The sequence below is a fragment of the Scyliorhinus torazame genome, chromosome 6 (assembly GCF_047496885.1).
Source record: "Scyliorhinus torazame isolate Kashiwa2021f chromosome 6, sScyTor2.1, whole genome shotgun sequence".
NCBI classification, from domain to species: Eukaryota; Metazoa; Chordata; class Chondrichthyes; order Carcharhiniformes; family Scyliorhinidae; genus Scyliorhinus; species Scyliorhinus torazame.
The window spans coordinates 290,390,530-290,405,053 of record NC_092712.1 but is presented as its reverse complement, the minus strand read 5'-3'; the positions used below and the strand labels follow the sequence as shown (position 1 = coordinate 290,405,053).

The 14,524-nt window shown below is 45.3% G+C and overlaps 1 protein-coding gene across 1 annotated transcript in view; it reads left to right on the top strand.

Annotated features, from left to right (window-relative positions):
- sh3bp5b (SH3-domain binding protein 5b (BTK-associated)) overlaps nt 1-14,524 on the top strand; it is a 97,014-nt gene that overhangs the window by 74,079 nt on the left and 8,411 nt on the right. Inside the window, exons 6-7 of the mRNA XM_072509812.1 lie at nt 694-736; nt 3,751-3,970. Coding sequence (XP_072365913.1) covers nt 694-736; nt 3,751-3,970 — 263 coding nt within the window. The remainder of the gene's footprint in view (nt 1-693; nt 737-3,750; nt 3,971-14,524) is intronic.

The following is a 14,524-nucleotide window of genomic DNA, read 5'->3' as shown; positions in this document are numbered from 1 at the left end:
CACCGGGTTGATGACCTTCCAGCAGCAGTTGATGTTTGTCTCGGTGTGTGTCCCTGGAAACAGCCCGTAGAGCGCAGAGTCCCTTCCCAAAGGACATGCAGCTGGGGACCTCCAATCCCCTGGGAGACTCCCATGAGTGCCGTTCCATCTGGTCCCAAAGCCTCAGGTACCTCGGGAATCTGCACATTAGAATGAGGCTTACTGCCCCGCTCTAATATGCAGATTTGCCAAAAAGTGATCCCGCCCATTGTGGGCAGGATTCACATCACTACATCTCACAAGATCTCATTGGAACACGCGAGGTTTGGCGAGCCGTGTAGATCCTGGGAGCGGGTTCTCCGGGCTTTCAACTGCCATGCTGCGCCGCAGTGAGCTGCATTTCGGGCGCAGTGTGGCCGATGGATCGCACCCATTGCCTTTGATTTTGACCATGAGCCATCATCTCGTGTTATACTCCTGATGGCCAGTTGGTGAAGGATAAAACCAGAACTGATCTTTGCTCAGTTTAGATAGTGTGAGACATCACAAGCATATCTTTCTTAACTCGAGAATACCCCAGTGTCAATGTTTCTTTATATATGCTCAAGTAACAACCCAATCAATGCCCTCCACCTGTATATCATTATAAAAACAGTTGGTTTACAATTAAAACTTGCAGCTCATTGTAATATGTGTATTTTCTCTCTTGTGTAGACCTTATTTTGAACTCAAAGGAAAATATTACCTGCAGCTGGAGGTAAGCATTTTCTTTAAATTATCTGTACTATAGATGGGAACCAATTCTTGTATTACTGTGGATATTGGAAAAAGCTAGTATGAATTGTTGACCAACCATAGGCATTACTATGGTGATACATATGCATTTTAGTTTAGAATGCCTTGCACATACCCAATACAGGTAAATGTGTTTTGCACGTGTATATTCAGCAACCAAGGGGATGCAGCGAAAACAATCATAAAACACTCTCAACCTCTGCTTTTCATCTTGTAATTTAACCAATATGCGCACCAAGAGGGCAAAGTTCACATGAATCAAACATGCAATATTGAAAACCACATGGCCAATGATAATGTTTTATTGTTTCTTCTTTACCAGTCAGAAATGCAGTCAGCAACATCTGGATTCCCAACTGGCCTTGTGGCCAGTAACTAACATATTGGACAGCACTGGTCTAGCCTATCGCAAATGAAAAATCAGTTATTTTGTGACACCGATTGCTAGTTGGTGGAGTTATTTATCTCCATCACTTACTCTGCAAGCAGGCCATGTAATGATGAGAAAGCAAGTGAGAGTTTCTGTGCTGGGGCTGGCACTGACCGAGTGATTATGGGTGCTCAGTAGTGTGTCCACAGGTAGTGGCTGTGGGGAGGGGTTAGGTGTTCCTCCTGAACACCACTGTGCTCCACTAAAATCTCCAGGGTTCCCATTTCTGATGAGTAGCTAACCTTTCTCCTGGAAACAGACAGTAGGTGAGGATGGAGCCTCGCGATGACGCTTCTATCAAAGGGCAATTGGAGTCCATTGAACTGCATCAGAGCAAGCAGTCAATCGTAGAAAGGAGGCAAAGCAAAGGGAATTGATGGGAAGACAGAATTAAGTTGCCCTATTTTAACGCGTCACCCTCATCTATGCCAATGTGCTTGGTGTTGGTGTTTCCCAACACTGACCTGAAGTTTTAGTTCTTAGTCCTGCAGTTCCTCACTAGTCCTCAACCTAAATCCCAGCCCACAGACTACTTACAGTTAAAGTGATGTTCTGATCTGCAGAATGGGTTTCTGTGCACTTGAAATAACATGATAAATTGATATTCTATTTGATTTTGTTTGCAATTTAAATTAGTTTGGATGTTTTGTGGTTTTTGTTTCATTACTGATCTGCCAAATACTGAGGTCTTTGATTTGTAGTTCCACTGTTGTGGGGGGCTAAATGCTTAGATTTGCACTAGCTGCTGAGTTTGGTTCTATAGATTCACCTGTCAATGTATGCACCCCCTTGAGGAGTGATATCAGGAAGCACTTCTTCACAAAAAGGATAGTGAGAATCTGGAACTCTCTCCCCAGCCAGAATGTTGGGAGTCAGTTTGACCTTTTTAAGGCTGAGATAGATTTTTCTTTTGGTAAGGGTATGGAGGTACTATGGAGCAAGGGCTTGAAAATGAAGCTGAAATTGGGATCCGCCATGAGCTGTTTGAAAGACAGAACAGGCTTGAGGGGCTGGTGGGTGTCCTGCTCCTGATTCTATGTAAAATTACAGTATCTGCAATCCCTCTATCAGACATGGATAGAAAAAAAGGAAACTTGTGTGACCACCGTGACATGTAAGGGCCAGAAACAGGAAATAGGAGCAGGAGGAGGCTATTTGGCCCTTCGTCACTGCTCCGCCATTCATTGTGATCATGGCTGATCATCCAGCTCAGTAACCTGTCACCTCCTTCTCTCATATCTTTTGATCCCTTTAGTCCCAAGACTTATATCTAACTGCTTCTTGAAAACGTACAATGATTTGGCCTCAACTGCTTTCTGTAGTAATGAATTCAAGAAACTTACCACACTCTCTAGGTGAAGAATGGTCTACCCCATATCATCAGACTGTGACCCCCTGGTTCTGGACACCCCACATTCAGGAACATCCTTCCTGCATCTTGCCTTGCCTCGTCCTGTTACAATTCTCTAGGTTTCTATGAGATCCCCCTTCATTCTTCTGAACTCAAGCGAATACAATCCTAACCAACTCAATCTCTCTTCGTATGTCAGTCCTGCCATCCCAGGAATCAGTCTGGTAAAACTTCTCTGCAATCCCTTAAGAGCAAGAACACCTTCCGCCGATAAGGAGACCAAAACTGCACACACTATTCCAGATGTGGTCTCACCAAGGCCCTATATAATTGCAGCAAGACATCCCTGCTCCTGTACTCCAATTCTCTCGCAATAAATTTCAACGTACCATTTGCCTTCTTTACCGCCTGTTGAACCTGCATGCTTACTTTCAGCGACTGGTGTACAAGGACACACAGGTCTCGTTGCACATTCCCCTCTCTCTATCTATAGTTATTCAGATAATCTGCCTTCCTTCCTGTTTTGTACCAAATTGGGTAACCTCACATTTATCCACATAATACTGTATCTGCCATACGCTTTCCATTCACTCACTCACCTTGTCCAAATCACACTGAAGGATCTCTACACCATAGAACCATGGAAAGTTGCAGCACGGAAGGAGGCCATTAGGCCCATCTTGCCCATGCCAGCCCAAGGACACCCAGGTGCCCTTTCTAATCCCACCTTCCTGCACCCGGTCCATAGCCCTGTAGCTTACAGCAATTAAGGTGCAGATCCGGGTACTTTTAAAAAGAGCTTCGAGTCTCTGGTTCCACCACCAACTTGGGCAACAAATTCCAGATTCCCACTATCCTCTGCTTAAAACAGCTTTTCCTCATGTCCCCTCTACACCTTCTGCTACTTAACTTGAATATATGTCCCCTGGTTCTAGAATTCTCTGCCTAGGAAAATAATTTTATCCTGTCTAGTCTATCTCTTCCCCTCATACTTTTGTGCACCTCAATCAGGTCACCCTTCTAAATACTGAGTTCTAAGAAATTGGGAGCTTTTGACAGAAAATGAGTCTAGCCCTATAACCGTTTGACATGTTCGGGTCCGACGCCGATACATTATTTAACTAAAGCTTTGTTAAATTATACACCGTTTGGAAAGTGTAATTGCATTTTAAATTCTCTGCTTTTGATTTGTTAGCAACTGAAGAAAAACGTAGACGAGCTACAGGCCAAACTGTCAGCAGCGAAAGGGCAGTATAAAGCTGCGTTGAAGAACCTGGAGATGATCTCTGACGAGATTCATGAAAGGAGGCGCTCCAATATGATGGGACCCAGGGGGAGAGGAGTTGGTGCTGAAGGAAATGAAAACTCTCTGGAAGATCTATCCAGTTTGAAGACGGAGTCTGATGAATTGTCCAGTGAGTGTTCCTTGTGGTGATACCTTGTTTATTCCGTTGTACCATTACTTATTAGGAGGAGTTTTATTAGTGACTTGCCCACATGTCTGTTACTCTTTTGCAACCCCTGCCTTTCAGGTTGCCTATATGGAAACTTCTAACTGATTTTTTGATTTGGTTTCCCGTGAGCCTTTCTTTGTCCAATGATAGATACATCTTATTAACAAATTAGGAGCTGCAGCTTTCTTCCTGTTAGCGTATTAGTCCAACTGGGCACTGGACAAACTAAATGCGTAGAGTGCACACTCAACCTCCCAAAGGTTCCAGGAGTAGATTGTGTTCTGCATGTACTTTGTGGCTTCTTTAAGACAGTCAGCATTTTTCCCATACCCTACCACATCCCGTTAGGTTTATAATAGAACTACAAAGGTTTCCCAGTTGTTAGCAGAGATTGCAGCAAACCATAACTGCCACAAATTTACTAACTGGGCCTGCAGGTATAATCACAATACTGAGCAGTGCACAAATATACAAATTAGGGTCAGGTGTATTTAATTCAGCCCCTTGAACGGGCTTTGCCATTCAATAAGATCATGGCTGATCATGTGGCCTCATGGGTACTTTATGAACTGCATTCTTCTTAACTGACTATCGGCAGTGATGCCATTAGTTCACATGTATTAGCAGCACAGGGCCAGTTGTAGAGTAATTATTGGACTTGAGGGGACAGATATAAGGGAGCGAAGGCAGCCTCAGGTGTTTTTCATGGCTCAGTGCTAGCACTGCTGTGTGTTCAAGCCCCACTCCAGAGAGGAGTACATAACTGAGGCTTCAGTGCAGGAATGAGGGAGTGCCGCCATATCAGAGGCTCTGTCTTTAGGATGGGATGGTACACTAAGAACCCTTCTGCTCTCCCACAGGATGGCAAAGATCCTGTGATGCTCTAAAAGATATCCTGAGCAGCATTTATCCCTTGGACAACATCTCTGAATCAGGTTATCTGGTCATTTAACTCGTTGATGTTTGTGGACCGTTGCTATGCACAAATTAGCTATGTTGCAACCGTAAATATAGTTCCAAAGTACTTTTCTGGCTGTAAAGGATTTTGGAATGTCTGGAGATTGTGAAAGGTACCATAGCGGTTAGAATATTTTACATCCGTGAGAAGACAAATGGAGCCTCAGTTTAACACATCGTTTGAATGGGGGTTGGGGGGGATTTCCAGGTGCCCCCATGACGTGCTTCTTGGCGGTAGGAGACAGCCTACTGTTGGAACCTTCCGGTTTCGCCGCTGTTGATGGGTTTCCCATTCACCCCCCCAGTTGCTGGGAATCCCGCAGCGGGGGTTCTCAGCGGGACCGGAAAATCCCATCTGCGGGAACGGCCAGAAAATCCCCACCCACCCCAGCATCTCCTGACAATGCAGCGCTCCCAAGATTAGCATTCGTGATACTGAACTTATGGTAGAGATGATCAAAGTTTCTTCTAATCGTCAGTTTTTAATTTGTCATTTTGGAATTTCAGGTTTTAACTTCAATGTGAAAAGAGGGAGCATTTTAAAACAATTTGAACTACAGAAAACTAAGGAAATTCAGAGAAAGTCATGTATTTTAAAGATATGTTTTTATGTTGGATCTTGGTAAAATACAAACAAAGTTGAGGATTTACAAAAAAAGGACAATGCAACTGGACCCCCCCCCCCCCGCCCCATAATTACTTTCAGTTCATGGATAGCACTGGGGCTCATCAGCAGATGCAATTAACCCCTCAATCCCTGTATTTAACAGAAGGTAAGAAGTCTTACAACGCCAGGTTAAAGTCCAACAGGTTTGTTTCGAATCACTAGGTTTCGGAGTACTGCTCCTTCCTCAGGTGGGGAGCCGTGCTCGGGGGGTGGCATTATTAATTAGAGATAGTATGACAGCTGCAGAAAGGCAGTTCGAGGAGTATCACCCTATTGAGGTAGTATGGGTTGAAGTCAGAAATAGGAAAGGAGCAGTCACCTTGTTAGGAGTTTTCTATAGGCCCCCCAATAGTAGCAGAGATGTGGAGGAACAGATTGGGAAACAGATTTTGGAAAGGTGCAGAAGTCATAGGGTAGTAGTCATGGGCGACTTTAACTTCCCAAATATTGAGTGGAAACTCTTTAGATCAAATAGTTTGGATGGGGTGGTGTTTGTGCAGTGTGTCCAGGAAGCTTTTCTAACACAGTATGTAGATTGTCCGACCAGAGGAGGGGCAATATTGGATTTAGTACTTGGTAATGAACCAGGGCAAGTGATAGATTTGTTAGTGTGGGAGCATTTTGGAGATAGTGACCACAATTCTGTGACTTTCACTTTAGTAATGGAGAGGGATAGGTACGTGCAACAGGGCAAGGTTTACAATTGGGGGAAGGGTAAATACGATGTTGTCATTCAAGAATTGAAGTGCATAAGTTGGGAACATAGGCTATCAGGGAAGGACACAAGTGAAATGTGGAACTTGTTCAAGGAACAGGTGCTACGTGTCCTTGATATGTATGTCCCTGTCAGGCAGGGAAGAGATGGTCGAGTGAGGGAACCATGGTTGACAAGAGAGGTTGAATGTCTTGTTAAGAGGAAAAAGGAGACTTATGTAAGGCTGAGGAAACAAGGTTCAGACAGGGCATTGGAGGGATACAAGATAGCCAGGAGGGAACTGAAGAAAGGGATTAGGAGAGCTAAGAGAGGGCATGAACAATCTTTGGCGGGTAGGATCAAGGAAAACCCCAAGGCCTTTTACACATATGTGAGAAATATGAGAATGACTAGAGCGAGGGTAGGTCTGATCAAGGACAGTAGCGGGAGATTGTGTATTGAGTCTGAAGAGATAGGAGAGGTCTTGAACGAGTACTTTTCTTCTGTATTTACAAATGAGAGGGGCGATATTGTTGGAGAGGACAGTGTGAAACAAATTGGTAAGCTCGAGGAAATACTTGTTAGGAAGGAAGATGTGTTGGGCATTTTGAAAAACTTGAGGATAGACAAGTCCCCCGGGCCTGACAGTATATATCCAAGGATTCTATGGGAAGCAAGAGATGAAATTGCAGAGCCGTTGGCAATGATCTTTGCGTCCTCACTGTCAACAGGGGTGGTACCAGGGGATTGGAGAGTGGCGAATGTCGTGCCCCTGTTCAAAAAAGGGACGAGGGATAACCCTGGGAATTACAGGCCATTAGTCTTACTTCGGTGGTAGGCAAAGTAATGGAAAGGGTACTGAAGGATAGGATTTCTGAGCATCTGGAAAGACACTGCTTGATTAGGGATAGTCAGCACGGATTTGTGAGGGGTAGGTCTTGCCTTACAAGTCTTATTGAATTCTTTGAGGAGGTGACCAAGCATATGGATAAAGGTAAAGCAGTGGATGTAGTGTACATGGATTTTAGTAAGGCATTTGATAAGGTTCCCCATGGTAGGCTTATGCAGAAAGTAAGGAGGCATGGGATAGTGGGAAATTTGGCCAGTTGGATAACGAACTGGCTAACCGATAGAAGTCAGAGAGTGGTGGTGGATGGCAAATATTCAGCCTGGATCCCAGTTACCAGTGGCGTACCGCAGGGATCAGTTCTGGGTCCTCTGCTGTTTGTGATTTTCATTAATGACTTGGATGAGGGCGTTGAAGGGTGGGTCAGTAAATTTGCAGACGATACGAAGATTGGTGGAGTTGTGGATAGTAAGGAGGGCTGTTGTCGGCTGCAAAGAGACATAGATAGGATGCAGAGCTGGGCTGAGAAGTGGCAGATGGAGTTTAACCCTGAAAAGTGTGAGGTTGTCCATTTTGGAAGGACAAATATGAATGCGGAATACAGGGTTAACGGTAGAGTTCTTGGCAATGTGGAGGAGCAGAGAGATCTTGGGGTCCATGTTCATACATCTTTGAAAGTTGCCACTCAAGTGGATAGAGCTGTGAAGAAGGCCTATGGTGTGCTAGCATTCATTAACAGAGGGATTGAATTTAAGAGCCGTGAGGTGATGATGCAGCTGTACAAAACTTTGGTAAGGCCACATTTGGAGTACTGTGTACAGTTCTGGTCGCCTCATTTTAGGAAGGATGTGGAAGCTCTGGAAAAGGTGCAAAGAAGATTTACCAGGATGTTGCCTGGAATGGAGAGTAGGTCTTACGAGGAAAGGTTGAGGGTGCTAGGCCTTTTCTCATTAGAGCGGAGAAGGATGAGGGGCGACTTGATAGAGGTTTATAAGATGATCAGGGGAATAGATAGAGTAGACAGTCAGAAACTTTTTCCCCGGGTGGAACACACCATTACAAGGGGACATAAATTTAAGGTGAAAGGTGGAAGATATAGGAGGGATATCAGAGGTAGGTTCTTTACCCAGAGAGTAGTGGGGGCATGGAATGCACTGCCTGTGGAAGTAGTTGAGTCGGAAACATTAGGGACCTTCAAGCAGCTATTGGATAGGTACATGGATTATGGTAAAATGATATAGTGTAGATTTATTTGTTCTTAAGGGCAGCACGGTAGCATTGTGGATAGCACAATTGCTTCACAGCTCTATGGTCCCAGGTTCGATTCCGGCTTGGGTCATTGTCTGTGCGGAGTCTGCACGTCCTCCCCGTGTCTGCGTGGGTTTCCTCCGGGTGCTCCGGTTTCCTCCCACAGTCCAAAGATGTGCGGGTTAGGTGAATTGGCCAATGATAAATTGCCCTTAATGTCCAAATTGCCCTTGGTGTTGGGTGGAGGTGTTGAGTTTGGGTAGGGTGCTCTTTCCAAGAGCCGGTGCAGACTCAAAGGGCCGAATGGCCTCCTTCTGCACTGTATATTCAATGATAATCTATGATTAATCTAGGACAAAGGTTCGGCACAACATCGTGGGCTGAAGGGCCTGTTCTGTGCTGTATTTTCTATGTTCTATGTTCTATGTTCACAGGAGATATGATCAGGGGTGACTAATTGGATACAATGATTAGATAAAATTTGAAAGAATAACAATGTGTCTTTAATCTTGATGCGAAGACATAGAGGATCATTTGTGACTTCATTCATGTGACTTCAGATAAATAGAGTATTGTGACTTGCTTTGAATTAGCTTCTGTATTACCAGCTTTTTAACACAGCTGTCAATCTACGCTGACAGTCCCAATGCAGTACTTAAGGGAGTGCTGCAGTGTTGGAGGTGACATCTTTCAGAAGAGATATTAAATCTAGGCCTCGTTTGCTCTTTCGGGTGGATTCAAAAAAATAAATTTAGAGTACCCAATTCAGTTTTTCCAATGAAGGGGCAATTTAGGGTGGCCAATCCACCTATCCTGCACATCTTTGGGTTGTGGGGGTGAAACCCACGCAAACACGGGGAGAATGTGCAAACTCCACACGGACAGTGACCCAGAGCCAGGATGGGCCCTGGGACCTTGGAGCCGTGAGGCAGCTGTGCTAACCACTGCACCATTGTGCTGCCCACCCTTTCGGGTGGATGACAACAGATCTCTGCACGCTTCAAGGAAGATCAGGGTAGTACGCCCTTGTGTTCTCGACAATATTTAATAATCTTTTATTGTCACAAGTATGAAGTTACTGTGAAAAGCCCCTCGTCACCACATTTCGGCGCCTGTTCAGGGGGGCTGGTACGGGAATTGAACCCACGCTGCTGGCCTTGTTCTGCATTACAAACCAGCTGTCTAGCCCACTAAGCTAAACCAGCCCATTTATCCCTCATTTTCAAGAAAAATAGACTATTTGCACAACTGGCACAAGGAGGAGTGTTTGTAGATTGCCCGGGAAATATTTTGGGACAGGAGGATCAATAGCAGCAGCAAGACATTTTTATTTCCCACTTCAGGAATTTTCGACTGTCCTTAAAAGGCAAAATAGCCAATGTTGTTCCACTGGCTCTACCTGGATTTCCTCCAGAAGGTAGACCGGAGTTCCATATTCATCACTGAGTATATTAACTATCAAGCACGATAAGAGCAAGATTTTCACCCCAGTACTCCACTGGATGAATCCACTTTAGTTCACTCTCTTATAGCCCAAGCGAGAACTGGTAAATTCAATCACTTAGTCGGGGAAGGTGGCAGGGCCTGATGGGTTTCTGGTGGAACATTATAAAAAATTCAAGGATAAGCTGGCACCCCTGATGGTGGGGGTGTTTGAAGAGACGATAGGGAAGGGGGTGTTGCCACCAACCTTGGGGCAGGCATCGATTTCACTGTTGCTAAAAAAAATAAGGATCCGACGGAGTGTGGGTCGTATCGGCCCATGTCACTTCTGAATGTGGACGTAAAAGTATTGGCGAAGGTACTGGCGGGTAGGCTGGAGGAGTGCCTCCCGAAGGTGATAGGTGAGGATCAGACGGGATTCGTGAGAGGGAGGCAGCTCTTTTTGAACATTAGAAGGGTATTGAGCGTCGTTATGGCACCGGCGGAGGGGGAAGGAAACAGGTGGTTGTGGCATTGGACGCCGAGAAGGCGGGTACTTGATGGCAGTTCTGGAGCGGTTTGGGATTGGACCAAGATTTGTGAACTGGGTAAAGCTACTATATAAGTAGCCGAGGGCTACTTTGTCCATACAAACAACATCAGCTCGAGATACTTTTCTCCACCGTGGGACGAGGCAGGGATGTCCTATGTTCCTCCTGCTGTTTGTACTTGCGATTGAGCCGTTGGCCATCGCATGAAGAAGTTCGGGAGCATGGAAAGGAATAGTGTGGGGAGGGATAGAGCATAGGGTGTCCTTGTATGCCGACGACTTTCTGTTATACGTGTCGGAACCAAGTGTGTCGATAGGGGGAAATATTGGAGCTACTGCGGGTATTTGGGTCTTTCTCGGGGAACAAGCTGAACCTGGACAAGAGTGAGTATTTTGTGATGTCTCGGCTGGGGGTAGGGGGCTGCCATTCCGTAGGGCAGGGACTTACTTTAGGTATCTGGGGGTGCAGGTTGCCCGGGAGTGGGGGAGGCTTCGCAGGTACAACATTACTAGTTTGGTGGGGAGAGTGAAAGCAGATCTGGCAAGGTGGGATGGTCTCCCTCTGTCACTGGCGGGTCGGGTACAGGCGGTTAAAATTAATGTGTTGCCGCGATTTCTGTTTATTTTTCAATGTCTACTGATTTTCCTGCCAAAGGCTTTTTTCAGGGAGATTGAGGGAAGGATGATTACCTTGTTCATATGGGGAGGGAAGGTGGCCAGAGTGAGAAAGGTGCTGCTACAGAGGGGAAGGCAGGGGGTTTGGGTCTTCTGAACCTGATGTACCACTACTGGGTGGCGAATGTGGAGAATGTACGGAGCTGGGTCAGAGTGGTTGATTCCCAGTGGGTCAGAATGGAGGAGAGTTTGTGCAGGGGGTCGGGACTGAAAACACTAGCAACAGCGCCGCTCCCGATAGCTCCGGGGAAATACTCAGGGAGTCCGGTAATAATAGCTTAATTGAGAATTTGGAGGCAGTTTCGCCAACACTTTGGGCTGGGGGCAGGGTCACGGGAAATGCTGATTCGGGGGAACCACAGATTTGAGCCAGGGAGGTGGGATGGAAATTTTCGGAAATGGGAAGAGAAGGGGATTAAGACGCTAAAAGATTTGTTTCTTAGGGGTCGGTTTGCAGGATTGAAGGAGCTGGAAGCGAAGTATGGGCTGGAGCAGGGAGAAATGTTTAGATACATGCAGGTTCGAGATTTTGCCAGAAAGGAAATACAGAGCTTCCCGGAGGAACCGGCCTCCACGTTGCTGGAGGAGGTGCTGACGACAAGGGGCCTGGAGAAGTGGGTAGTGACAGTGGTGTACGGAGCTATTTTGGAAGAGGATAAGGCACCACTGGAAGGGATCAAAGCAAAGTGGGAGGAAGAGTTGGGAGAGGTTATAGAGGAGGGAGTCTGGTGTGAGGTGCACCGGAGAGTAAATGCCTCCATCTCATGTGTGAGGTTGGGGCTGATACAGCTGAAGGTGGTATACAGAGCACACCTCACGAGGGCGAGGATGAGCCAATTCTTTGAAAGAGTAGAAGATATGTGTGAGCGTTACGTTGTGGGAGGGGGGGGGGTGGGGGGGGGGGGCGGTGGCGCTAATCACGTTCATATGTTTTGGCCCTGTCCAAAGCTAGAGGATTACTGGAAAGAGGTTTTTAGGGTAATTTCCAAGGTGGTGCACGTGACACTGGACCCGTGTCCCCAGGAGGCCATATTCAGGGTGTCGGACCAGCCAGGGTTGGAAACTGGAACGGAGGCACATATCGTAGCCTTCGCCTCGTTGATCCTCTGAAGGCGGCTCCTGTTGGGATGGAGAGCAGCCTCGCCACCCTGTGCCCTGGCATGGTGGGGGGGACCTGTTGGAATTCTTGACTCTTGAGAAGGTAAGTTTGAACTGAGGGGAAGGACAGAGGGGTTCTACAATTCATGGGCATTATTCATTATGCACTTTCAAGAACGGGATAACATTGAACATTAGTTGGGGGGATGGGTGGGAGGGTTGGGGGGGAGGGGTTTGGTGTGTATTAAGGGTGACTATGGGTGATCCCTGATTCCTTTTTGTCATTTGTTTATGTAAACATGCGGGCTAATGTTTGGGGTTTGGTGGGAGGATGGGATCATTGTTATTGTTATGGGGATTAACATATTTGTTGCTGATTATCGTTTATTGTTGGTGTAAATTTGGGAGAAAATGTGAGAAAGGAGGAGCATAAAAATATTTATTTTAAATAAAAAAAATTCAATCACCTAAGCAGAAGGAAATTATTTAATAATCTTTATTAGTGTCACAAGTAGGCTTACATTAACACTGAATTTACTGTGAAAATCCCCGAGTTGCCACACTCTGGCGCCTGTTCGGCTACACCGAGGGAGAATTCAGAATGTCCAATTTGCCTAACATGCACGTCTTTCAGGGCTTGTGGGAGGAAACCGGAGCACCCAGAGGAAACCCACGCAGATACTGGGAGAACGTGCAGACTGCACAGACAGTGACCCAAGCCAGGAAGCGAACCTGGGTCACTGGCGCTGTGAAGCAACGGTGCTACCCACTGTGCTACACCGTTTTATCATTCAGGTGGATTAGAATGATCCCGTTTGATCTATCTAGTTCCACTCAATTGTTAAGTACTTTTGTCATCTTTTATTGATGCTTTGTGAGTTTGTTCTGTCATTTGAGAGGGAAAATCCATTAATTTTCCATACTATCGAAAAGGATTTTCCCATTAATTATACCGTTATCGCCAACTAATTGGTCTGACGCAAATTAGGTCTCTGGTAAATTCCAGTTAAATTTTAGTTTGATGGTTAACACACATTTTGTTTGTTGACCAAGTCGCTCGGTTAACTGACGAATGTAATAAACTTTGCTCCAGTGATTTTTCTTTCAAACCCAACAAGCAGGTTGCAGAAGGCAAAAAGATAACCTGATCAGAAGAAATGGCTAGTCAGCTGATTTTAAGTAAATAATAAGCGTTGCAGCATTTGACGTATGAGCCATTTAGAAGGGCCTCCCTTTACTGGTATCAGTCTGAAAATATCATTTACATCCACGTATCTTTGCATGTAGCCAAATTTATCCTGGATTATGTGAGGAATGTTGGCTCCGTGAATCAGAGGTGCCTTGAGAAAGCTGTTTGCAAATTACCTCCCCATCATGCGATGATGGCCACTCCACATTGATTAATGTTATCCTGGTTGCTGCCGGAGCAGTGGAGGCACACTTGTACTGTTACTCCATGATGTCATTGCGAGCAATGGAGAATTCATATCAGTTCTGCTTTTCAGTTTCTTAGATACTCCTAGGCCTAAGATTTTTATTTGTGATGAAAAATAAATGAATGTAGTGTGTTTTAAAATTAAAGCAATAGTGGTCGTCCATCCCGCCATTTTCTAAATATTAAAGCATCAACGTCCTTTCATTGGAAATAATTGCAAAACACGAAAGCTTGCAGACATAGAAGATGCAATCTTCATGAGTCAGCATATAATGTTGTGTTGGTTTAACTCTAGGTTACTTGGAAGGTTCATACGTAACCCGATGCATTGCTGCCTTACAGCGCCAAATGACTCAACTGAGTCCATATGGAACTGCTGGGGATATGCTTGAGAGTGGTTCCCCCCCCCCCCCCCCCCCCCCAAAAAAAAATAACCCTCTGAAACCAGACACACACAAAATATGTAGGCAAGTTCCTGGAATTAGCAGCAAAACAATAAAACAGCAATAATACATTTAGAACACCCAACAATTAGCTGGGATAAAATCTGCATAAAAGATAGAGAAGGTGCCAACATTTTAAAATACATTCAAGATAATTTTTATAAGCTGGTACATAGCAAGCCTGGAACCAATGAGAGAGCAGGTTGTATTAGACTTGGTATTGTGTAACGTGACAGGATTAATTGATGTTCTTAGAGTAAAGGTAGCAGCAACCACAATATGATTGAATTTTGTATCCAGTTTGAAATGTAGAGTGGATCCAAGACTAGGATTTTAAACATAAATAAGGGCAACGATATGGGCATGAAAGCTGAGCTAGCTGAAGTGAACTGGGAGACTGAGCTAGGGGATAGATCAATAGAGAAGCAGTGGCAGACATTCAAGGGGATATTTCAGAATACTCGGAACCCAACATTCAA